General features: G+C 40.8%; 1 protein-coding gene across 3 annotated transcripts in view; it reads right to left on the reverse strand.

Annotated features, from left to right (window-relative positions):
* Positions 1-14,324: 14,324 nt before the first annotated feature.
* The window catches only part of PATL1 (PAT1 homolog 1, processing body mRNA decay factor), a 31,867-nt gene continuing 21,751 nt past the window's right edge, over positions 14,325-24,440 (reverse strand). For all 3 annotated transcript variants that reach the window (XM_019037163.4, XM_004051252.5, XM_019037162.3), the window contains 5 exons: positions 24,185-24,344; positions 19,653-19,808; positions 16,891-16,982; positions 16,647-16,796; positions 14,325-16,011 (listed from right to left, as the gene is read on the reverse strand). In XM_019037163.4, coding sequence (XP_018892708.1) covers positions 15,990-16,011; positions 16,647-16,796; positions 16,891-16,982; positions 19,653-19,808; positions 24,185-24,344 — 580 coding nt within the window. In that variant the 3' untranslated portion in view covers positions 14,325-15,989. The remainder of the gene's footprint in view (positions 16,012-16,646; positions 16,797-16,890; positions 16,983-19,652; positions 19,809-24,184; positions 24,345-24,440) is intronic.

Consider the following 24,440-nt stretch of genomic DNA (forward strand, 5'->3'; position numbering starts at 1 on the left):
CTTGGTTCTAGTGATTCTCGTGCCTCAGCTTTCCAAGTAGCTGGGACCACAAGTGCATTCCACCATGCTCTGCTAATTTTTGTATTTTTTGTAGAGACAGGTTTTTGCCAAGTTGCCCAGGCTGGTCTTGAATTCCTGAGCTCAAGCGATCTGCCTGCCTCAGCCTCCCAAAGTGCTGGCATTACAGGTGTGAGCCACCATGCCCGGCCAGGATTTTCTTAAAATAGTCTGTTCCTTACCTGAGTTTCTTGCTCCGTAATCCTCAATGACCCCCTCTGGTCTACAGGATAAAGTCCTGATAGCTCCCTTTGCCATCTAAGGCCCTACCCTACCAGGTCCTAATCTTGCTTTCCTGTCCCACTTTTTACAACTCTTTTCAGTCCATACTGGTTTACCTGCCAGACTCCAATATATTGGATATTTTTGCTTTCATGATTTTTTTTTACATAGACTATATTTTTTTAGAGCAGTTTTAGATTCACAGCAAAATTGAGCTGAAATTACAGAGAGTTCCATGCACAGCCTCTCCTACTATCAACATCCAGAGTGGTGTAACTGTTAAAATGGATGAATCTACACTGACACATCTTTATCCACCCAAAACCCATAGTTTACATTAGTGTTTATTTGGCATTGTACATTCTATGGGTTTTAACAATGTATAATGACATTTATCCAGGATTAAATATCATACAGATTAGTTTTATTGTCCGAAAAAACCTCTCTGCTCCACCTATTCATTCCTCCTTTTTCCTTAACTCTTGGCAACCAGTGATCTTTCTACTGTCTTCACAGTTACGTCTTTTCCAGAATGTCTTATAGTTTGAATCACACACATACATTTGTCCTTCAGTATCCATGGGGAATTGGTTCCAAGATTCTCTGCAAATACCAAAATCCACAGATGGTCAAGTCTGTTATACAAAATGGTATAGTATTTGCATATAACTTATACACATCTTCTCTTATACTTTAAATTATCTCTAGATTACTTCTAATACCCAATACAATGTAAATGCTATGTAAATAGTTGTTATCCTATATTGTTTAGGGAATAATGACAGGAAAAAAGTCTGTACATATTCAGTACAGGCACAAGCATCTCTTTTTGGGAGAATATTTTTGATACTTGGTTGAAATCGTGGATGCAGAACCCAAGATATGGAGGGCTGACTGTAGTTTGAAAAGAAGCCTTTTAAAAACTGGCTTCTTGCCGGGCGTGGTGGCTCATGCCTGTAATCCCAGCACTTTGGGAGGCTGAAGCGGGTGGATCACAAGGTCAAGAGATTGAGACCATCCTGGCCAACATGGTGAAACCCCGTCTCTACTGAAAATACAAAAATTAGCTGGGCGTGGCGGCACATGCCTGTAGTCCCGGCTACTCAGAAGGCTGAGGCAGGAGAATCGCTTGAACCCAGGAAGGGGAGGTTGCAGTGAGCCAAGATCGTGCCACTGCACTCCAGCCTGGGTGACAGAGCGAGACTCCATTTAAAAAATAAAATAAAATAAAATTGGCTTCTTTCACTTAGTAGTATGCATTTAAGTTTCCTTTATGTATTGCCTTATACAGATGTACCACAGATCTTGACCACCTCGCTTCAAATCCTGTTTTGGCTAAGTGATGCAATCTTGGGCTGTTTACTTAACCCCTCACCAGTTTCCTTATGACCATACTAACAGCATCTTTTTCTCAAGGTTTTGGGGAAGGATTAAATAAAAATACATGAAATGTATCTGGCATATGGTAAATCATAAATGCTGACTGTAATTACTAATTATGCAAGACTATCTTTGTAGCACAACATAACTAACCCTAAGAGGAACAACATGTCTTTCTTGAGGGCATTAGACGTACCGTAGAAAAACCTGGAAATACTGGGACTTTATATGAGGTAAAAATAATATAATGAATGGATGCCAGCTTTTATTGAGTGTTAAGCACTTTCACAAATATTGATTTTTTGTCATAATCCCACTTGTTCTACCACCCCTTTTACAGGGAGAGAAACTGAGATTCATGAATAAAGTAACTTGCAAAGGTGAAGCTAACACTCAAACACAGATATGAATAGGGCTATAGTCCGATATTACTTGTGCCTTGGAGCCATTTTTAAAACAACAACAAACAATTCGAGGTGCTGGGTGCAATGTCTCACGCCTGTAATCCCAGAATTTTGGGAGGCTGAGGTGGGCAGATCACTCGAGCTCAGCCTGGGCAACATGGTGAAACCCCATCTATACCAAAAATACAAATCATTAGCCGGGTGTGGTAGCTCACGCCTGTAGTCCCAGCTACTCAGGAGGCTGGGGGAGGCTCTCTTGAGCCTGGGAGATGGAGGCAGCAGTGAGCCGAGCTCATGCCACTGCACTCCAGCCTGGGCAACAGAGTGAGACCTCGTCTCAAAACAAACAAAACAACTCAAATAGTTAAGTTAGGAGTCGAGATGTATTATATTTTCTGTCATCAAAATTAAACCAAATGTCACACAAACCCTTCTGTTTCACAACTGATAATCATGCTTTGCACTTCACAGAGAAAATGCAGGCTCCCAAAGTGCTGGGACCACAGGCCTGAGCCACCATGCCTGGCCAGACACAGACTTCTTTCTCCTCCTTTGTATATTGTTTCTGTTATTACCTTTTGCCCTAAGGTGGCTGCTAGAGCTTCTAGAATTCCCTAGAATTTGTAATAACTTAAAATTCAAGGGTGGGTACAGTGTCTCACGTTTGTAATCCCAGCACTTTGGGAGACTGAGGTAGGTGGATCACTTGAGGTCGGGAGTTCGAGACCAGCCTGGCCAACATGGTGAAACCCTGTCTCTACTAAAAATACAAAACTTAGGCCAGGCGCGGTGGCTCAGGCCTGTAATCCCATCATTTTGGGAGATGGAGGAGGGCGGATCACCTGAGGTCAGGAGTTCAAGACCAGTCTGGCCAACATGGTGAAACCCTGTCTCTACTAAAAATACAGAAATTAGCTGGGTGCAGTGGCGGGCACCTGTAATCCCAGCTACTCAGGAGGCTGAGGCGGGAGAATTGCTTGAACCCGGGAGGCGGAGGTTGCAGTGAGCTGAGATCGCCCCATTGCACTCCAGCCTGGGCAACAGAGCGAGACTCCATCTCAAAAAAAAAAAAAAAATTAGCCGGGCATGGTGGCATGTGCCTATCGTCTCAGCTACTTGGGAGGTTGAGGTGAGAGGATGGCTTGAACCCAGGAAGTGGAGGTTGCAATGAGCTGAGATCGCGCTATTGCACTCCAGCCTGGGCGACAGGGTGAGACCCTGTCTCAAAATAAAGTAAAATAAAATAAAATTAAATTAAATTTTAAAAAATTTGTCTAATTACACTTAATGAACTCTAATACAGGTTGAATAGCCCTTATCCGAAATGCTTGGGACCAGAAGAATTTCAGATTTCTGATTTTTATTTTTTGGATTTTGGAATATTTCCATTATATATAGAGTGCTTACTGGTTCAGCATCCCGAATCTGAAAATTCTAAACCTGAAATGCTCCAATGAGCATTTCTTTTGAGCATCATGTCAGCACTCAAAAATTTTCAGATTTTGGAGTATTTTGGATTTCAGATTTTCAGATTAGAGGTGCTCAACCTGTACCAAATGATTGAAAAAGTCCTTCATAATAACTGGGATTAGGTTTATTTGGAAGTAACAGAGGCCCAATTTACATTGGTTTAAACCCATAATAGTTTATTCTCACACAGGAAAGAAATCCTAGGATAGGAAGCTCAAGGTTGGAATGGTGGCTCAATGAAGTCTTCAGAGACATAGACTTTTTTTTTTTTTTGAGCCAGGGTCTCACTCTGTTGCTCAGGCTGGAGTGCAGTGGTTCAATCTTGGCTCACTGCAGCCTCGACCTCCCAGTCTCAAGGGATCCTCCCACCTCAGCCTCATGGCTATTTTTTTTTTTTTTTTTTTTTTTTTGGTTTTTTTAGTAGACATGGGGTCTTGCTATGTTTCCCAGGCTTGTCCTGAACTCCTGGACTCCAGTGATCCACCTGCTTTGGCCTCCCAAAGTGCTGGGACTGTCGGCCTGAGCCACCTTGCCCCGCCAGACACAGACTTCTTTCTCTCCATTGTATGTTGTTTCTGTTATTACCTTTTGCCCCAGGGTGGCTGCTAGAGCTTCAGTCATTACATCTGCATTTGAAGCAGCAAGAAGAGGGAAGTAAAGAGGACAAAAGTGTAGTGCCTTCCCCTTAGGGAGAATTTTTGGAAGTCACACACAACATGTCTACTTATTCTCTGTGGGATAGAGAAATGATGGAAAATGATTGTAATCAGGCTTTCTTTGTCTGCCGCTCACTCACTGCAATCTTGGACACATGTACATGTTCTCTCTCTCTTATTTTCTTCCTTCCTTCAAACACAAACCTATTACATTTTAACTGAATTAACTCTTTAAAGAACCTATTTTCAAATAGAGTGACATTCTGAGGTACGGGGGTTAGGACTTCAACATAAGAATTTTGGGGGTGGACACAATTTAGCCCATAACATACAGAGGATACATATGATATGTGAAAGTTACAAAGCACAATAGTCAAACCAATACTGCTCAATGCACCACTCAACATAAGAAATACAAAATGACCAGTTTTCTACATCCTATCTCAATACCATGCCCCTAAACACTTCCAAAAGTAACTCTTGTCTTAAATGTATTTTTTCCCAACTTTCATTTTGGATTCAGAGGGTACATGTGCAGGTTTGTTACAAGTGTATTGTGTGATGTTGAGGTCTGAGGTATAGATGATCCTGTCACCCAGGTAGTGAGCATAGTATCCAATGGTTTTTCAGCCCATGTCCACCCCTCCCCCCACTTTTGGAAGTCCCCAGTGTCTATTGTTCCAATTTTATGTCCATGTGTACTCATTGTTTAGCTCCCACTTATAAGTGAGAACATGCAGTATTTGGTTTTCTGTTTCTGCATTAACTCACTTAGGACAATGGCCTCTAGATGCATCCATGTTCCTGCAAAGGATATCATATTGCTCTTTTTTATGGCTGTGTAGTATTCTATGATGTATATGTACCACATTTTATTTATCCAATCTACCATTGTTGATGGGCACCTAGGTTGATTCTATGCCTTTGCTATTGTGAATAGTGCTGAGATGAACATATGTGTGCATGTATCATTTTGGTAGAATGATTTATATTCCTTTGGGTATATACCCAGTAATGGAATTGCTGGGTCAGATGGTAGTTCTGTTTTAAGTTCTTTGAGAAATCTCCAAACTGCATTCCACAGTGGCTGAACTAATTTGCATTCCCACCAGCAGGGTACAAGCATTCCACAGCCTCGCCAGCATCTGATATTTTTTTTCACTTTTTAATAATAGTTATTGTGACTGGTGTGAGATGGTACCTCATTGTGGTTTTGATTTGCATTTCTCTGATGATTAGTGATGATGAGCATTTTTTCATGTTTGTTGGCCATTTTTCTGTCTTGTTTTGAGAAGTATCTGTTCATGTCCTTTGCCCATTTTTAAATTGGAATATTTGTTTTTTGCTTGTTGCTAAATCTATGTTTAAAAAAATTGTTCCCTCAGTCAATTTGCCTTTTAAAGGCCCAGATTCATCCTGTAGACCAGTGATAATATGAGGCTCTCTGATAAGTGCTCCCTTTTTTTGTTTATTTCCATCTCCATGCAGCAGAGTGATTTTTAAAAGTATAAGTCATATGACGTTTTGTGTTTTTTACTTAAAACTCTGCAAAGATTTCCCATTGCAATAAGAATAAATCCCTTCAAGACCATGTGTGGTTACTCTCTGCCCCACTCCATTAACTCTAACAACATTGACTTTCTGTGGTTCCTTGAACTCAAACTCATTTTCATCTCAGGGGCTTGGCTACCTTCTTTATTTTGCTTAGGATGCTCTTCCTAGACCTTTGCACATCTGTCTCTTCTCATTATTCAGATGTCTGCTTGAATGTCACCTGCTTATCAAGGACTTCCTTGCTACTCTGTCTACAGTACAAGTACATCTCCCCCACTCAAATCACTTTGTTCTTTTCTTAGCACTTATCATTGTAAGTATCCCCCTCAGAATGCAAACTGCACCAGAACACGGGTTTAGTTTGTCTTTGTCACCACTGTATCTGGAGTAATGTGGGACATACAAGACCTTAACTGATTTATATTATCAAATTTTTCCTGACCTAGGGGTTGTTGTGATAAAATGAGTGACAATGTATTTTGAAATGAGTCTTGTAAACACAGACTAATTTATTACATCAAGCTCTATTCTCTGAATAATCTGTTTAAGCTCTGTTTGTTTGCTTCTTTTTCTTTTCTTTTCTTTTCTTTTCTTTTTTTTTTTTTGAGACAGGGTCTCACTCTGTCACCCCGGCTGGAGTGCAGTGGCGCGATCTCGGTTCACTGCAACCTCCACCTTCCAGGCTCAAGAGATTCTCCTGCCTCAGCCTCCCAAGTAGCTGTGATTACAGGTGCCACCACCATGCCCAGCTAATTTTTTATCTTTTTAGTAGAGGCGGGTTTTCACCATGTTGGCAGGCTGGTCTCAAACTCCTGACCTCATATGATCCACCCGCTTTGGCCTCCCAAAGTGCTGGGATTACAGGTGTGAGCCATCATGCCCAGCCTTCTCCTCTCCCCTCCCCTCCCCTCGCCTCCTTCCCTCCCTCCCTCCTGCCCACCCGCCTGCCTGCCTGCCTGCCTGCCTGCCTTCCTTCCTTCCTTCCTTCCATCCTTCCTCCCTTCGTTTTTGTGAGATAGGGTCTCATTTGTCAGCTGGAGTGCAGTGGAGCAATCACAGCTCACTGCAGCCTCAACTTCCTGGGCTCAAGTGATCCTCCCACCTCAGCCTCCCAAGTAGCTGGGACTATAGGCATGTGCCACCATGCCTGGCTAATTTTTAAAAATTTTTTGTAGAGATGGGGGTCTCACTATGTTGCCCAGGCTGGTCTTAAACTCCTAGGCTCAAGTGGTCCTCCTGCCTCAACCTCCCAAAGTGCTGGGATTACAAGGGTAAGCCACTGCACCCAGCTAAGCTTTGTTTCGTTTTCTTTTCTTTTTCTTTCTTTCTTTCTTTTTTTTTTTTAGATGGAGTCTTGCTCTGTTGCCCAGGCTGGAGTGCAGTGGCGCAATGTCAGCTCACTACAACCTCTGCCTCCCGGGTTCAAGCGATTCTCCTACCTCAGTCTCTTAAGTAGCTGGGACTACAGGCGCAAGCCACCATACCTGGCTGATTTTCGTATTTTTAGTAGAGATAGGGTTTCACCATATTGGCCAGGGTGGTCTCAAACTCCTGGCCTTAAGTGATCTGCCCACCCCAGTCTCCCAAAGTGCTGGGTTACACATATGAGACACTGTGCCCAGCCTTGAATTTTAAGTTGGGATTACAGGTGCTAGGATTACTGGTGTGAGCCACTGTGCCTGGCCAGCTTTGTTTCTTAATAACAAAACTATTTCATGACCAAGTATTTGTTGGATGTCTGCTAGGTGTTGACTCTGTGCTGGGCTTTGTGGTACAGCCATGAACAAGACAGACTATTTCTGTATTTGTGAAGCTCCCATATTAATACAGTGAATTTATGAAAAAAAACAATTGCTGTGACACTATATCTAATGTAAAAAATACATTTCAAAATACTGGGAATGAGGAAGAGTGGAAGCAAGGAGCTCTTTTTTTTCCCTCCCTAGATGATGTTTAAATAAAAAAGACCATAGAGATGCCTGACAGCTGCATTGCTGTGACTCTGATCCTTATATATTGCAATTGGTTCTGATAATTACAACCTGAATTGCTCCCTTTTTGACATTACTGAGAGGCAATTGTCTAATCTGCTTACTGCAAATGAAGGCATTAAAATCCAATCAGAAGAGTTTGCAGATGCAATGTTAAAGCCTTGCAGCTTTTCAGCTGCTCCTCTGAAGCTTGGGTCCAGGAATAGGAGCCTTCTTGCAGCCAAGACACTAGAAATGGAGCTCAAAACTTAAGGTTTAAATCCCAGTTTTAGACCTTACCAGCTGGAAGGTCTTGCTGATCTAGTTTTGGTACTGTACAATTATAGTTGCCCATCCTACTTCAAAAGGTTATAGAGAAGACTGAATTGGAACACGAATGTGTTCTTTGTACACTATAAAATAACTATGGAAATGTGACATTGTGGGTTTACCTTTGTTACTGTTAGATGAACAACAGTAACTGAAAAAAAGTATTTGAAGATTGAATCCTATTAACAGGAGAACAATCAGATAAATGATGGCATAATGGCACACAGTGGAATACTATACAACTATGAAAAAGAACAGGGGACCAGGTACAATGTCTCATGCCTGTAATCCCAGCACTTTGAGAGGCCAGGTTGGGAGGACTGAATGAGCCCAGGAGTTTGAGACCAGCCTGGGCAACAAGCAAGACCTTGTCTCTGCAAAAAATAAAATAATTAGCCAGGCATGGTGGTGCACACCTTTTTTCCCAGCTATTCAGGAGGCTGAGATGGAGGTTGGGGGTCTAGTGAGACATGATCACACCACTGCACTCCAGATTGGACAACAGAGCAAGACCCTGTATCAAAAAGAAAAGAACAGGGTAGCTCTCTATATACCAACACAGAAAGATGCCCATGATCTATTAAGAGAGAAAACAGTAAAACTATAATTCTATCTATGTATGCATGTGCATGCAGACATCACTTGGGGAACAATACACTAAACTGTTAGCAGTGTTTCTTCTGGGGGTTCAAATCTGAGAAAACTTCCTTTTGTTAGTTATATGCAGATTTGTTTCTCATTTGCTAGATTAGTGCAATCTAAGCAATTTAAGAAATTTTATATTCACAACTGGCAAAGTACTCGTGTCACTGATTACCTAGCTCCCTGCTAGGTATTTCACAGATCTCAAGTCTGATTTTGGTTAATATTGCTTTGGAGAACGAACTTGGCTGAACTGGGAGCTTGGAGAGTCATGTTGAATAATAAACAAACTCCTCAGAACAGCCTTACATGCAACATTTGCAAAATAAGAAGCAAAGCAGAGGCTGTCATGAGACCTGCAATCTATTCACAACTGTGCTTCTGATGCAAGAAGGAAGAAGGTAAAAATGCTAGTAGGTGATTTTAAGATACTGATTTCCCAGACTAAGACTTATTTCCTAAAAACCCACATACTAAGTTCTCAGGGACCACAATATTAAATGTATTTAAGCATAGCTGGGAGGGGAGGAAAAATATAAGACCCCTTCAGTCTTCCCAGTTCTGCTTCTCACACAATGAACTTCACAGCCCCCCAAAAGTAGATGGCTGTCAAATTCAGAAAGCTGGCCAGGCGCAGTGGCTCATGCCTGTAATCCCAGCATTTTGGGAGGCCAAGGCAGGCAGATCACTTGAGGTCAGGAGTTTGAAGCCAGCCTGTCCAACATGGTGAAACCCTGTCTCTATCAAAAATGCAAAAATTAGCTGGGCGTAATCTCAGTAGCTGTAATCCCAGCTACTCGAGAGGCTGAGGCAGGAGAATCGCTGGAGCCCAGGAGGCAGAGGTTGCAGTGAGCCAAGATCGTGCCACTGCACTCCAGCTTGAGCGACAGGGTGAGATTCTGTCTTAAAAAAAATAAAAAGTTCAGAAAGTCATGTCTTGTCCTTCCTAATGTTTAGCAGGGCAACTTGGGCGATTTAACAGCCACAGTTTGGAAAAAATGCAATTTAGTGTAAATATGGAAGCTGTATTTGGGATTTGTTAAAGTGGTTCTTTGATCCCACACTTGGTATATCATCTTAAATGTTCATAGCAGAAGTCAGGTGCGGTGGCTCAGGCCTGTAATCCCAGCACTTTGGGAGGCTGAGGCGGGCAGATCACAAGGTCAGGAAATCGAGAACATCCTGGCCAACATGGTGAAACCCTGTCTATACTAAAAATACAAAATTAGTTGGGCATGGTGGCGCATGCCTCAGGAGGCTGAGGCAGGAGAATCGCTGGAACCCAGGGGGTGGAGGTTGTGGTGAGCCGAGATTATGCATCGCACTCCAGCCTAGGTAACAAGAGTGAAACTCCATCTAAAAAAAACAAAAACAAAAACAAAAAACAACAAAAACTGCTCATCACTGGTCATTAGATAAATGCGAATCAAAATTACAATGAGATACCATCTCACGCCAGTCAGAATGGTGATCATTAAAAAGTTAGGACTTATTTTTTTACTAGAAATAACTACTATGTTTAGCAGCTTTAAGATAATATCCCCCTTTTAAGGTTATAATACATGCTGATTGAAGACAAATTGGGAAAATATGAAAAAGCAGGAACAATGACCTAAACAAAATCCTCCACAGCCCTTTCCCTTAAAGGCAACCACTATTTGGTCATCTTTGATTTCACTCTTCTTGCCTATATATATATACATATGTGTATATATATATATATATATATATATATATAGACATATATATGTAAAATATCTATATCTATATCTGTCTATATATATATTTTGAGACGGGGTATCACTCTGTTGCCCAAGCTGGAGGTCAGTGGCACAATCTTGGCTCACTGCAACCTCCACCTCCTGGGTTCAAGCGATTATCCAGCCTCAGCCTCCCTAGTAGCTGAGATTAAAGGTGCGCACCACCACGCCCAGCTAATTTTTGTATTTTTAGTAGAGACGAGGTTTTGCCATATTGGCCAGGCTGGTCTCGAACTCCTGATCTCATGTGATCTGCCTGCCTTGGCTTCCCAAAGTGCTAGGATTGCAGGCGTGAGCCACCATGCCTAGCCTCCCATGTATTTTTTACTCCACAGAGATTGTCATGTACATATACAGAACCTATTTTTTACTTAGCATTATATTCTTACATTTTCCTATGTAACTAAATTCTTCAAAAACAACTTTTTCTTGAAAAATATTTTTTCTTCTAAGAACATAAGCAATACATTTTCTCTATAGAAAATTTGAAAATTATTGAAAAGCCAAAAGGAAAAGAAAGTTCTCCATAATCCCATCACCTACAGATATCAGTAATCTTTAGAAACATATCTTTCCAATATTTTCTTCATACATGCATTTTCTTAAAAATTGGATTCAAAGCATATATATGTTTTTTCTCCATACTAAAATATTTTCCATGATTAAATATTCTGCCTTTTTAAATTTTTCTAGACAGGGTCTTGCTCTGTCTCCCAGGCTGAATCTCATTATAGCCTCGAACTCCTAGGCTCAGGCAATCCTGCTTCAGCCTCCTGAGTTAGCTGAGAGTACAGGCACATGCCACCATGTCTGGCTAATTTTTAAATTTTTTTGCAGAGACAAAGTCTTGCAAAGTCTTCCCTCCCAAAGTGCTGGGATTACAAGCATGAGCAACTGCACCTAGCCCAATATTCTGCCTAATTATCCACAATACATGGATCATTGTTTACCTAACCATTATTGTAATATTTAACATTTAGATTATTTCTAATTTTTCTATTAAGTAAAGCTGACTGGGTGAAATGGCTCATGCCTCTAATGAATCATTTGGGAGGCCAAGGCAAGTTTGAGACCAGCCTGGGTAACAGAGCCAGACCCTGTCTCTACAAAAAATAAAATAATTAGCTGGGCAAGGTGGCATGTGTCTGTAGTCCCAGCTACTCGTGAGGCTGAGGTGGGAGGATTGCTTGAGGCCAGGAGTTCAAGGCTGCAGTGAGCTATGATTGCACCACTGCACTAAAGCCTGGGCAACAGAGCAAGATCTTGTCTTCAAAAAATAAAAATAAGGAAAGCTGTGGTAAGTACCATTGCTTTGTTATATTTTCTTAGATTTCTAAAGCCAAAGTAATTGTTCAAAGGCTAAGAATACTTTGAAGTGCTCCACACTGTGAAAGCACTTTCCAGAAATGTAGACATTTACCCCCACCAGTGAGTGGCAGCCCCAAATTCTAACATTATTTTTAAAGTTTTTATTAATTTGGTAGGATAAAAACATTTACTTTTTACTTCTCTGATTACCAGTCGGGGTGAGGTTCTTAATATTATTCACTTGCACTTTATTTTGTGAACGTTTATTCACAAGGCTGTACCTATTACCCATTAGAGTTTATTACCTATGTATTATTTATCAGGTTCTTCTTTTTCTTACATAGGACATTACATGCATTAGTATCAGTTTTCAAGTCTGTGCCATATTCTTGTAAATTATTTTAGTGCATCACTTAATTTTTTTTTAAGTTAACACTGTCCTCATTAGTTACTCTGAGGTTTACAAATTACTTTTTAAGAAATAATAATTAAAAAAATTGTACATGGGATTTTATTATGTTGCCCAGGGCCAGGTATAGTGGCTGATGACTTTTAAGTCATTTGTGACCAGGCACAGTGGCTCATGCCTGTAATCCCAACACTTTGGGAAGCCAAGTCGGGAGAATCACTTGAACCCAGTAGTAGTTCAAGACCAGCCTGGGCAACATAGTAAAATCCCATGTACAAATTTTTCTTTTCTTTTTTTTGAGACTGAGACGGAGTTTTGCTCTTGTTCCCCAGGCTGGAGTGCAGTGGCGCAATCTCAGCTCACTGCAACCTCTACCTCCTGGGTTCAAGTGATTCTCCTGCCTCAGCCTCCCAAGTAGCTAGGATTACAGGCATGTGCCACTATGCCCGGCTAATTTTGTAATTTTAGTAGAGATGGGTTTTCACCATGTTGCCCAGGGTGGTCTCAAACTCCTGACTTCAGGTGATCTGCCTGCCTCAGCCTCCCAAAGTGCTGGGATTACAGGCATGAGCCACCGCACCTGGCCTCACATATGAGTTTTTTTCTTGGCTTTACTACTAGCCAGCTGTGGCACCTCGGGCAAGTCACTGCACTCTCAGAGATTTGGCTTCCTCAAATTGTGAGGACTGGACTACATGATCTCTAGGGATTTCTTCATGTCTGACATTTAGAATCTTGTCTTCCATGAAAGCAGGGGCATCCTTGGGCCAGTCCACTCTAACAAAGCAGGGCTATCTAATAACACCTGTAGTGTTTCATGTTAAGAGGTGTGAATAAATCTTTTACTGGAAGATAATTTTATTTCCTTACAGCGATAATATGCTGTATGAGCCTCCTGCTCTGCTGCCCATTACCTGCGTCACCTCCACAAGCTACTGAACCTCAAGGAACCCATCTCCTCATGAGGAAAAAAAATAAGCTTTATGTAGGTAGGCACCTAATAATGTTAAATTATCTCCTGTCTCTTTATCATTTAAAACTCTGGAGGCTCACTCCTGTAATCCAGCACTTTGGGAGGCCAAGGCAGAAGAATCCCTTGAGCCAGGGGTTTGAGCCCAGCCTGGGCAATGTAGCGAGACCTCATCTCTACTAAAAATCAAAAAACTTAGCTGGGCATGATGGCACCCGCCTGTAGTAGTCCCAGCTACTTGGGAGGCTGAGGTGGGAGAACTGCTTGAGCCTGGGAGGTAGAGGCTGCAGTGAGCCATGATTGTGTCACTGCACTCTAACCTGGGTGACAGAGAAACTCATCTCAGAAAAAGAAGAAAACCTTCAGGCTGAGTGCAGCGATTCACACCTGTACTCCCAGCATTTTGGGGGGCCAAGGTGGGAAGATCACTTGAGCCTGGGAGTTCAAGACCTGGGCAACATAGGGAGATCCCGACTCTACAAAAAGTATAAAAATTACCCAGGTGTGGTGGTGCACACCTGTAGTCCCAGTTACTCGGGAGGCTGAGGTGGATCACTTGAGCCTGGGAGATCGAGGCTGCAGTGAGTGGTGATTGTGCTACTGTGCCACTACACTCCAGCCTGAGTGACAGAGACCCTGTCTTGAAAACAAAACCCCACTTTTTTTTGCCCCTTTCTATGTGTTTGCTGAATCTTTTATCTTGAGCATTTTAGAGTAAAAATGATACTCAAGTCTGAAATAATAAAACAATTCACTATAAAGAATGACCAACCTTTTCCCATCTCCTTTGAAGAGATGAGTTTTGAAATACAATATGCTCAGAACTAAGTAAATACTACGCATGAAGGCAGCTGAATGCCTCATTGGGCTACATGAGTCTCTTAAAGGGGGACAGATTCCTCAATGCCTAGAGATGGGCAGGATGGAGAAGACAAACTACAGTTTATCTACTACAATTTATAATTTTGTCGTATAGTTAAAATGGGGGGAGGAGAAACTGAAAGCATCTTAGATTTTTAAAGACAAGTTATTATATAAAAATATTTGTCTTCTTTGCAACAAAATTAAAAAGGTAAAAATATAGGTAATAATATCTTTAATCCCCAACATCAAGAAGTTGACAGTCTATCTAAATATGCTAGAAACATAAAAATCATATTCAGAGGTAACAAAGTAGAAATGCAGGCACTCATTTTTAAGTATACAATTTGTTTTTATTTACAATACCCTATAAAAATGTAAATTTAGAAACTTTTATTTTCATTAATTAGAACCAAACCAAACAAAAAAGATAAAGCACAGTAAGGAAGAGATAATAATCAAGTATTCACTTGATTGGTTGTGAAGGGAAGGTAGGAAAGGCATGTAGTGGAAATGGTCAGTAGACAATGGTAGAGGGAAGCTAGGTAACATCACTGGGGAACAGCTGGTGGAGCCTGGGGTTACAGCATGGGAAGAAATGGAGATGGAGAACAGGACAGCTGGTTTTAACAGAGGATCTTACTGTTGTACAATACATGTATGTGCAAAATGTTTATTCTCTTTAAATACCATAACCTGTCCCTCCCACCCCCCCAACTACATTCGAAAAAGTAAGAACAGCAGAAAGATCACGAAGGCCATGTAAAATTAATTCAGATTTAATTTTCTTCAGGGCTGTAATCACTAGGGATCAAAACTCCTTAGTCTGGTTGATTGCTGAATGGGAGAGGAGTAAGTGAGAAAGATCATGGCAGGCTGGCCCTGCAATTATTCAAACCCAGGCCCCTGGCTACCTGGGAACGGGACTTGGGTGAGATGAAGTAGTAAAGACAGCAGTTCTGCCCATGGTGTGGAGACTAAAAAGCAAAGCAGGCCAAACTTAGCTTCCATGGTTACATTTGGAAGTTTCTATTCATGACACCAAATAAAAGTGGGGAAGAAGGAAGCATGGCTTACTGAAGTAGTCTCAGGAAGACAGGGCAAGTGTGCAAAAAGCCACACTGCCAAAGCAGGCTACTAGTGAGGATCATCCTGGGTGACTTCGAATGCACTTGAGGGGAAAGGCTCAAGTACCCTGTAGTTGTAGCAGGAAAAAGACATAACCATGTGTTGTTTCGATTAAGGTGGACAGAAACTAAGGAAATAAAGGTGGGAAGAAGAAAAAGGACTTCTCAGCCTAGACCTGGGCATAAGCCAATTAAGAGTTCTGATTTTATTAAACGTGCTGCATACTCTTTATTTATGTTAAAACAAGTAGAACCCACCAAATTAATTACAAGATAGAACAGAAACAGATTAAAATACATCAGCTGGTTTGTGTTTAGAAGAGGTAATGAGACAACTAAATATTTTTCAATCTAAAATTCATTCTTTAAGGACCCTCTGAAGACCACGTAAATACATGTATGGGGTGTGTGTGTGTGTGTGTATATATCTTGATTTCTACTTAATTGGCTCTTCTATAGTCATATTATTATGGGGCAATGAAAAAACAACTTCAATAGGATGAGGGAAGGAATGCTTTGGCAGGCTACAATCTACTCTGAGGTGGAGTAGTGGAGGGATAAAGGGAGAGATCACACTTGTGTCTCTAGGGCAAAGAAAATGCAAAACAGAACTGAGTAAAAGCAGGACATGCAGAACTGTAACACAGAAGGTAAAGAAACCAGCAGAAGTATCACCCAGCCAAATTTCATAGAGCAGTGGGGAAATATCTGACATTGAGAGAGACAACTCCTGTAAACAGGAATCGATCCCACAAGACTTTGCTTTGGGGAAAAAGCTACCTTCCCTCCCTCATTAAAAACACTCCATTGGTGATGGCAGCAGTGCAGGTGGCGGCCAAAAGGAGGTACAGGACACATTTGGAGATCTTTTATCGTATCCCCTGAACTAGCCTAGGGGTACAAAGGAGAGAAAGGAAAATTGTATAAATGAGTTAAAACAGAAGGCAATCTTTCATATTACAGTTACATCTTTGTAAGACTTCTCATAACAAAATACCCAAGATATTTCTCTACCCTTAGCATTTGGTCATCTTTTATGAAGGCCCTGTTGTACCCAGTTCAGTGTTTTATATCTAACAGATACACAAATAGTTAATAAAAAGTCAATCTCTTCCACCAAATTCAGTTTTATTCCCCCCTCCACCCCAATCATCACTTCTTTTTATTTATTTTTTTTGAGACAGGGTCTTGCTCTGTCACCCAGGCTGGAGTGCAGTGGCGTGATCTCAGCTCACTGCAATCTCTGTCTCCTGGGTTTAAATGATTTTCATACCTCAGCCTACTGAATAGCTGGGATTACAGACATGCACCACCGCACTTGGCTAATTTTTGTATTTTTTTAGTAGAGACAGGGTTTCACCATTTTGGTCAGGCTGGTCTGGAACTCCTGGCCTCAAGTGATCCACCCTCCTGGGTGTCCTAAAATGCTGGGATTACAGGTGTGAGCCACCGTACCCAGCCTCCCAACCATAACTTCTAAAGTCCCAACTTTAGTGAGATGTGAAACTCTCCTGTTTCAAACTTACTGCAGTTTTGTCTCCAGCAAGTTCAGTTTCTGCCGGTCAACATAGCGAGAAAAGAGGGACACTAGGTTTGTAGGTATAGAGATTGGCTTGGCCAGGGCTGCTTGGGGAATCCGTAGAAGTTCTCGTGTTGCCATGAACATCACCTCCGTCCTGACAGGGAAGACCCATAATAATATCAGGAGAAAAAAATTTAAAAGATTACCTCAAAGAACTTAAAATAAGAGAAGAAACAGTCCACACTGACCACTGATTATGTTGTGTTGATTCTGTAGCAGGGTCTGAACTCTGTAGGTCTTCACCACGGCTCAGGAGGATGAGGAGCAGTGACAGGCCAAACTACGAGAAAAGACAGAGGGAATCAAACTCAACACTGCGTCTAAACCTCCTCCACCACTGTTGAAGGGATCCTGGCATCAGATGGGGAACAGCTCTAAATCAAAATAACCTCACTACTGTGCTTTTCTGTAAAACCAGGTAAAGATCAGACAAGCATGAGTTGAAAGGCTATGTCTCTCTCCAGGCTTTATTCTGCCATAGCAGTGACCAGGCGCAGCCAACAGAAACGGAAAGTCATGGTGTCCAACACGCCTCTCTGTTCCCCATGCTGAGGTTAAAAGATGGTTTTTCCTTGCCATGGATAATGTAGAATTTGACTTTTCTCCTATTTATGAGAACTGAAATAGGCTAAAAAAGAAAGTCAGTGAAGACCAATTTTGGTACACAAATTAAAAATCAGGAAAAAATAAGAAAAAAGCATTACAGTAAGATATTTTGAATTAAGAAACAAGGTGTAAACTGTAGGAAAATATACAAATAAGGACAACTGAAATAAACATGGTATAAAGAGAAACTTTTCATTAAAAAGCACATCTCTATCTGGAAATACAAAGTCTTAGAGAGAATGTTAATAAAAATCTAAAAAATAAAAAGAGAGAAAGGGTAAACAGACGTATACCCGTATCTATAATTAAAATTCAGCAACATGCTTTAGAGTATGAAATATATAAAAATGGTCAGGTGTGGTGGCTCATGCCTGTAATCCCAGGCCACCTTTGGGAGGCTGAGGCAGGTGGATCACGTGAGGTCAGGAGCCCCGGACCAGCCTGGCCAACATGGCGAAACCCTGTCTCTGCTAAAAACACAAACATTAGCCCGGTATGGTGGCGGGCACCTGTAATTCCAGCTACTTGGGGGGCTGAGGCAGGAGAATTGCTTGAACCTGGGAGGCAGGGGTTGCAGTGAGACAAGATATCGCCATTGCACTCCAGCATGAGTGACAGAGCAAGGCTCTGTCTCAAAAAAAAAAAAGTCAATCAGGCTTGGTGGCACATGCTACTCAAGAGGCTGAGGTGGGAGGATCGCTTTGAGTCCAGAAAGTTGAGGCTGCAATGAGCTGTGACTGTGCCACTGCACTGAAGCCTGAGTGACAGAGTGAGATCCTGTCTCAAAAAAGAAAATACAAATAGGGACAAGAAGGTCTAGGTTAAATATATGACTCATAGCTATAAATGGATCATAAAAGGAAGGCTGGCAGTACTTTGGGATTCCATTCCAACTTTCTAGACTCACTCACTTTTCCACAAAATTTCCCTTCATGGCCGGTTGCAGTAGCTCACACCTGTAATCCCAACACTTTGGGAGGTCGAGGCAGGCTGATAGCTTGAGCTCAGGAGTTTGAGACCAGCCTGGACAACATGGCGAAACCCCACCTCTACAAAAAATACACAAATTAGTTGTGCGTGGTGGCATGTGCCTGTAGTCCCATCTACTTGGGAGGCTGAGGTGGGAGGATGGCTTGAGCCCAGGAGGCAGAGGTTGCAGTGAGCCGAGATCGTGCCACTGCACTCTGGCCTGGGTGACAGAGCAGACCCTGATTAAAAAAAAAAAAAAATCCCTTTTCATGTTATTCTCAGAAAAAAAATACTACTGCCTTTACTAAAATTAAAACTAAGAGACCAAATAACAGAAAGGCACATTCCGGATCACTCCAGAACCCCAGAGGCACTGTCACCTCTTCTGCCTCTGATATACTGCCCTTTAGTGTCATGCTTTGGTAGGTTTTCTGGTGCAAAGGAGCAAGAGGCCTTGAGACCACTTTTTCATCTCTACTGTACATAGAATGGCCCTTAATGAGTAACTACTATGTACCAGGCATTATATCGAACCACTTACAACTGTTATCTCATTTAAGTACCAGGACAACTCTATGAAGTCTACATCATCACCTCCATCTTACAGACCAGGAAACTGATTCAGCAATGTGATATCATCTGTCCAAGGTCACAAAGCTAGACAGTAGCAGGGAAGGACTAAAAATTCATATTTTTTATTTCATATTATGTTTCCCCTAGGAATCTCTGAATCTTTAACTTGATGCAAATAAAATATGAAATGGATGATTCTACTATTCATAGTGTTATGACAGAGACTGCTAATTGCCTAATATGCCTTCCTACCCATTATCAGAACTCTTATGTGTCATGACAATGGCATAAACTAAAAGATATTTTCCAGCCTTCCCTGCACTTAGGTGTGGCCATGTGACAATGTCCTGGCTATTAACAGTAAATAGAAGTTTCTGGTTAGAACTCCTGGAAAAGGTCTCAATAAGGAAGATGGACAGCTGGTCCACATCTTTTTGCCCTCCACATCCACCCGTCCTTCTTGATGTAGAGCTGAATCATGAATTCCACAGCCATCTTGGACCATGAGGAATAATGAACATGGAAGCCACTGGTAAGAATGGCAGAGGAAAAAAAGTGAAAAAGCCTGGATCCCTGATGACTCTGTCGAGCTACTAAATCAAATTTATTTCACACTAGACACATAAAATCCCATTTTGTTGAAAACACTGTTATTTCTAGCCTGTTACTAGGAGCTTAATGTAACTCTTGACTGAAAGAAGCCTTTTTCCCAAGTTGCTAGAGATACAGCAGCCATTATTTTAATCTATAACGCAAATTAAGACACTTCACAAAGTTCAAGGAGTTAAAAGGGCAAGATCACCTTGTTCTGGAGCACAGCAGTGAGGTGAGGATTGGAGGGTGCTGGTGTAGCTGCACTTTGAGGTAGGTTCATTAGCTGTCGCAAAAGGCTGGTGATACTCACTGATGGAAGATGATAGAGGAGGAGAGAGAAGGGACTCAGTAAGCATGGCAGCACCTACAAAAAACAAATAAAAGCGTTATATCCTGGCACGTGTTACTTCAGTTACCCCCCACCAAGGGCATGGATGGAAGGATGTTCATTTGTATATTCAACCACTTAAGGCACAAGTCTGGCAGATATGACTAGAGTCTTAACAATGAATTCTAAGCTATCTACTGAGAACTTTTTCATCTCAATTTGCATTGGAAACACCATGACTTGTGTGAACCAAAGGTGTAAAAAAAAATCACTCCCAAATACATATGGTGTAAAAAAAAACCAAAGGTGTAAAAAAAAATCACTCCCAAATATTGATGCTAAAACATCAATATTTTAACTAATTCCATAAATATTTAAATGCTTACGCTATGCCAGGCACCATGGGCTAAAAACAAATGGCAAAAGGACACAGAACCTCAGGGATCTAAAGTACAGCAGAGAAGATATGGGTTAATTGGCCATTTCAATATACTGTGAGAAGCACTCCAAGATAGGTTAAAGGCCAAGCAGAAGATCACTTCAGGCCAGGAGTTCAAGACTAGTCTGGACAACGTAGTGAGACCTCATCTCTACAACAAATAAAAAAGTTTCACCTGTAGTCCCCAGCTACTCAATAGGCTGAGGTGGTAGGTTTGCTTGAGTCTAAGAGTTCAAGGTTACATTGAACTATGATTGCACAACCACATTCCAGCTTGGGTGACAGGGTGAGACCCACCCTGTCTCAAAAGAAGTGTTTTCAGATTTAATGTATTTTCTTTTATTTGTATAAAAGCTCAATGAGGAAGAAAAGAAATAATTAGCCAATTTTTATAGATTTTTAGAGAATCTATAAAGTGATCAGAAACTCAGTGTTTGGAGTTACATAGCCACAGCTAGAGCCAGAACCCAAGGCTGTTGAATTCCAGCCTTCTAGTCATTTATTTCTTTTTGTCATGTAGCCAACTGGAAAGTTAAAATAAAGAACTATTAATATAAATAACTAGGTTATAACACAACAAAGGAAATCAAGAGTGCTTCCAGACAATCAATGCCCATGGTATAAAGTGATGGCTGGTTTTACTTTAAATGGCAACTGCAAATGGGGAATAAAATATTTTTTGTGGTCTACTATAAATTAAAAAAGCTTTTATTGTCATTTTAGAACATACATGAAAATACAAACAACAGCATAATGACATTCATGTACTCACCACCCAATTTCAACATCAACCAAATTATCAACATTTTGCCAATCTTATTAAATCTGTTCCTTCTGTATCATATCATTTCATCCCAAAATACATCAGTTTGTATTTCTAACAAAATCTCTCACAATATCATACCTAACAAAATAAACAATAATTTTTCTTCATAGACCATTTCTCAGGAAAGAATTTTAAAATATCATCTAGTATCTGTTTCAAATTCAAATTCCCTCAAATGCTTTTAAAAATATCTTTTAGCAGCTGAACTTTGTATTAGAACCATTATTGTGCTAATTATGGTTCAAACAAGATCCACACATTGCATTTGTCTGGTAAGGTTTTTAAAATCTCTCTAACAGGTCTTCTGCCACTGGCCCTTTTCTCTTGTTATTTATCTGTTAAAGAAACTGGGTCATTTGTTCTATAGTTTGAATTTGGCAAACTGCATGTTGGCAGTGTCACTTAGCAGGTTCTGCTATCCTCTGTTTCCCTCCTAAACGGATAGTTAGAATAACAGGTTTATTTGATTCAGGTTCAGTAGGATGTGGGAGGGACATGTGAGAAAACGTCATGGATAGAACTGTGTATTTTCCATTGCATTATGTCAAGAAGAGCTAGGTATGGTGGCTCATGCCTGTAATCCCTGCATTTTAGGAAGCAGAGATGGGAAAACTGCTTGAGCCTAGGAGCTCGAGACAAGCCTGGACAACATAGGGAGACTTCATTTCCTTTTTTTTTTTAAAAAAAAAAAAGCGCAGTGCTTGGGTTGTCCCACTCTTAGAGGTGTTAAGAGTTCATCAATGGGTTCAGGTGTTGCCAGGCTGCTCCAACCACTGTAAAGTTCCCCATCCACTTTTTACCTAATGCTTTTAGCAGCCAGTAATGAGTGCTGTCTAGATTGACTGCTTCTCTGTTGAGGCTTGCAAAAACAGTTATTTTCTAATTTTGTCATTTCTTTTGTATTTATTAGCTAAAATTCTCCTACAAAGAACTTTGTATTATCAACTCTCTGATTACCATGGCATTTGGTTGTAATGGAAAGGTAGGATAAATGCTTTTCCTTTATTTACCAATTTTCTGAATAGTGAGTTGATGGCCTAGTAGTCTCCAAAGGTGATCAATATATGTTTAACACTATTAACTCATTAAATATATTGGATATATTTCAATCTACTGCTGTAACTGTTCTTTCTGATGAAAATTATTCCACTTTTGGCCAGTATGAGTCCCTTGAAGTTGGTTTGTGTATCCTTTAGACAGGACTCTAGTAATCTATTAACTTCCTTGCTTTCTGGCACTAGATATTCCAGGATATCTTGTACATTTCATGATTCAGACCTAGAACCAGCTATTACTTCAAGAAAATGGTATTTAGAGATGTGGTTTATTACTCCTTAAAACATAAGGGTAAAAATCAGCCTAGGTATTTAGCCAAGCTTTCCTCCTAGCAGGTAAGCTCCATGAAAGCAGAAATTTTTGCATTCTTATCTTTTAGCACCTAGAACTAGGTGTTGTATTTCTAGGAGGTAAAATAGTGCCTGGCACATAGAAATATTCAGCAAATTATCTCCCAAACTTGTTTCCACACAAGAGCTCTGGTGGGATTATGAGTGCCCATTACACTGCTTGCAAATTATATGCTCTAAGGTAGCTGTTACTTTTTTAGTCTGGTCTTCTATTTTCTAGGATAAACCTCAAATACTGGAACTTTTCCCCAACTCATTTTTCATTTGTGGAATTTTTTTTTTTTTTTGAGTAGCTGGGACCACAGGCATATACTACTGTGTCCAGCTCATTTTTTTTCTTTTTTTTCTCTATTTTTAGTAGGGACAGGTTTTCACCATGTTGCCCAGGATGGTCTTGAACTCTTGGCCTCAAGCGATCCACTTGCCTCAGCCTCCCAAAGTGTTGGGATTATAGCGTAACCCACTGTGCCCAGCCAAATCTTTTAAATATATACTTGTCCCAACCCACTTCACTTTTTTCAATGAGACCTAAACTTCTCATTCATTTCTTCTGCAGATGCTAACATTTCAAGGATCTATGAAAGAATAATTTCCCTTTCATAGCATACCATTTATAAGGTATTCTGTGTTTTCTGGGGACTCATTACTTAGATCGTTATTACTCAACTTGTAGTCTATAACAGGTTCACTCCCATATATCCTACTATTCTGAATCTTGCACTAATATTCATCCTTTGTCCCACTTTTATCAGTTTCTTATTTTGAAGTTCTTAAGACTATTCTAAATTTTGCTCATCTTTCAGGTGTGCTATGACAAGGATAAGGAGAGAAAAACTCTAACCAAGAATTAACTTGTACATGTGATAACCATGTTAAAATTCCAGCCTAGTTTAGATCATGATAAAAATTATTTAAAGGCCTGGCTCGGGCTGGACACAGTAGCTCAAGCCTGTAATCCCAGCACTTTGGGAGGCCAAGGCAAGAGGACTGCACGAGTCTAGGAGTTTGAGACCAGCCTGGGCAACGTGGCAAAACCCTGTCTCTACAAAAGGTAAAAAAAAAAATTAACCGAGCGTGGTGTCGCATGCCTGTAGTCCCAGCTACTCAGGAGGCTGAGGTGGCAGAATCACCTGAGCCTGGGATGCGGAGGTTGCAGTGAGCCGAGATCACACCATTGCCCTACTGCCTGTGTGACAGAGCAAAACTCTGTCTCAAAAAAAAAAAAAAAAAAACCAAAAGGGGACTAGCTCAGTTGCTGTGGGATACCATTTAACTAAGTCTACAGGCTAATGTTAAGCTACTGATAACAGAACAATGAATGATACTTCATATCTAGCAAAGTACCCAAGACTATAAGTTTTCAGACTTCAGTGAACATCAGATTCAGCTGGAGACTAAGATACAAAAACCCTAATCCTTCTGTAAATTCTGATTCAGCAGTTTGGGGTGGAGTTGAATTATCTACGCAAGTAATTCTGATACAGACCACATCTTTACAACTATGTCCAGTAAGAGGGAATTGTTGTTTTTCTCATGTTTAGAAACATAGTCTGTTCCATCAAATATGGGATTAAAAATATAGGCCCGAAATACTAAAGGTTTTGTTTTAAATAATCAAATCACACAGCCAAAGATTAGACAAAAATACAAAAGGGAAGAGGAGAGGAAAATAAGTCTGCATTCTAGAAATCTTATCACTTATAAAGACTCAAAAGAAAGATGTCCCATCTTGCATAGTCACCTCATCTTGTGCATCCTTCTTGATAAGGAAAGGGAGGTTCCTGGCTGTTGTCATGAGAATGTCAGCTGCTTGCTCTGTGGAGAGGAAAGGAAGAATACGGGCAACCATTCTCTTCCCTTTTCGGATACACATGATCTGTACAAAGTGGTCATCACTAGGCCTGCAAGGAAGAAAAATGCCAGCTTAGGTCAGCAAGAACAATTAAGAAACCCTCATTTTTTTCCTCTTAGATGTTACTGAATGAATATACTGCATT

Source organism: Gorilla gorilla, chromosome 9, assembly GCF_029281585.2.
Source record: "Gorilla gorilla gorilla isolate KB3781 chromosome 9, NHGRI_mGorGor1-v2.1_pri, whole genome shotgun sequence".
Taxonomy (NCBI): Eukaryota; Metazoa; Chordata; class Mammalia; order Primates; family Hominidae; genus Gorilla; species Gorilla gorilla.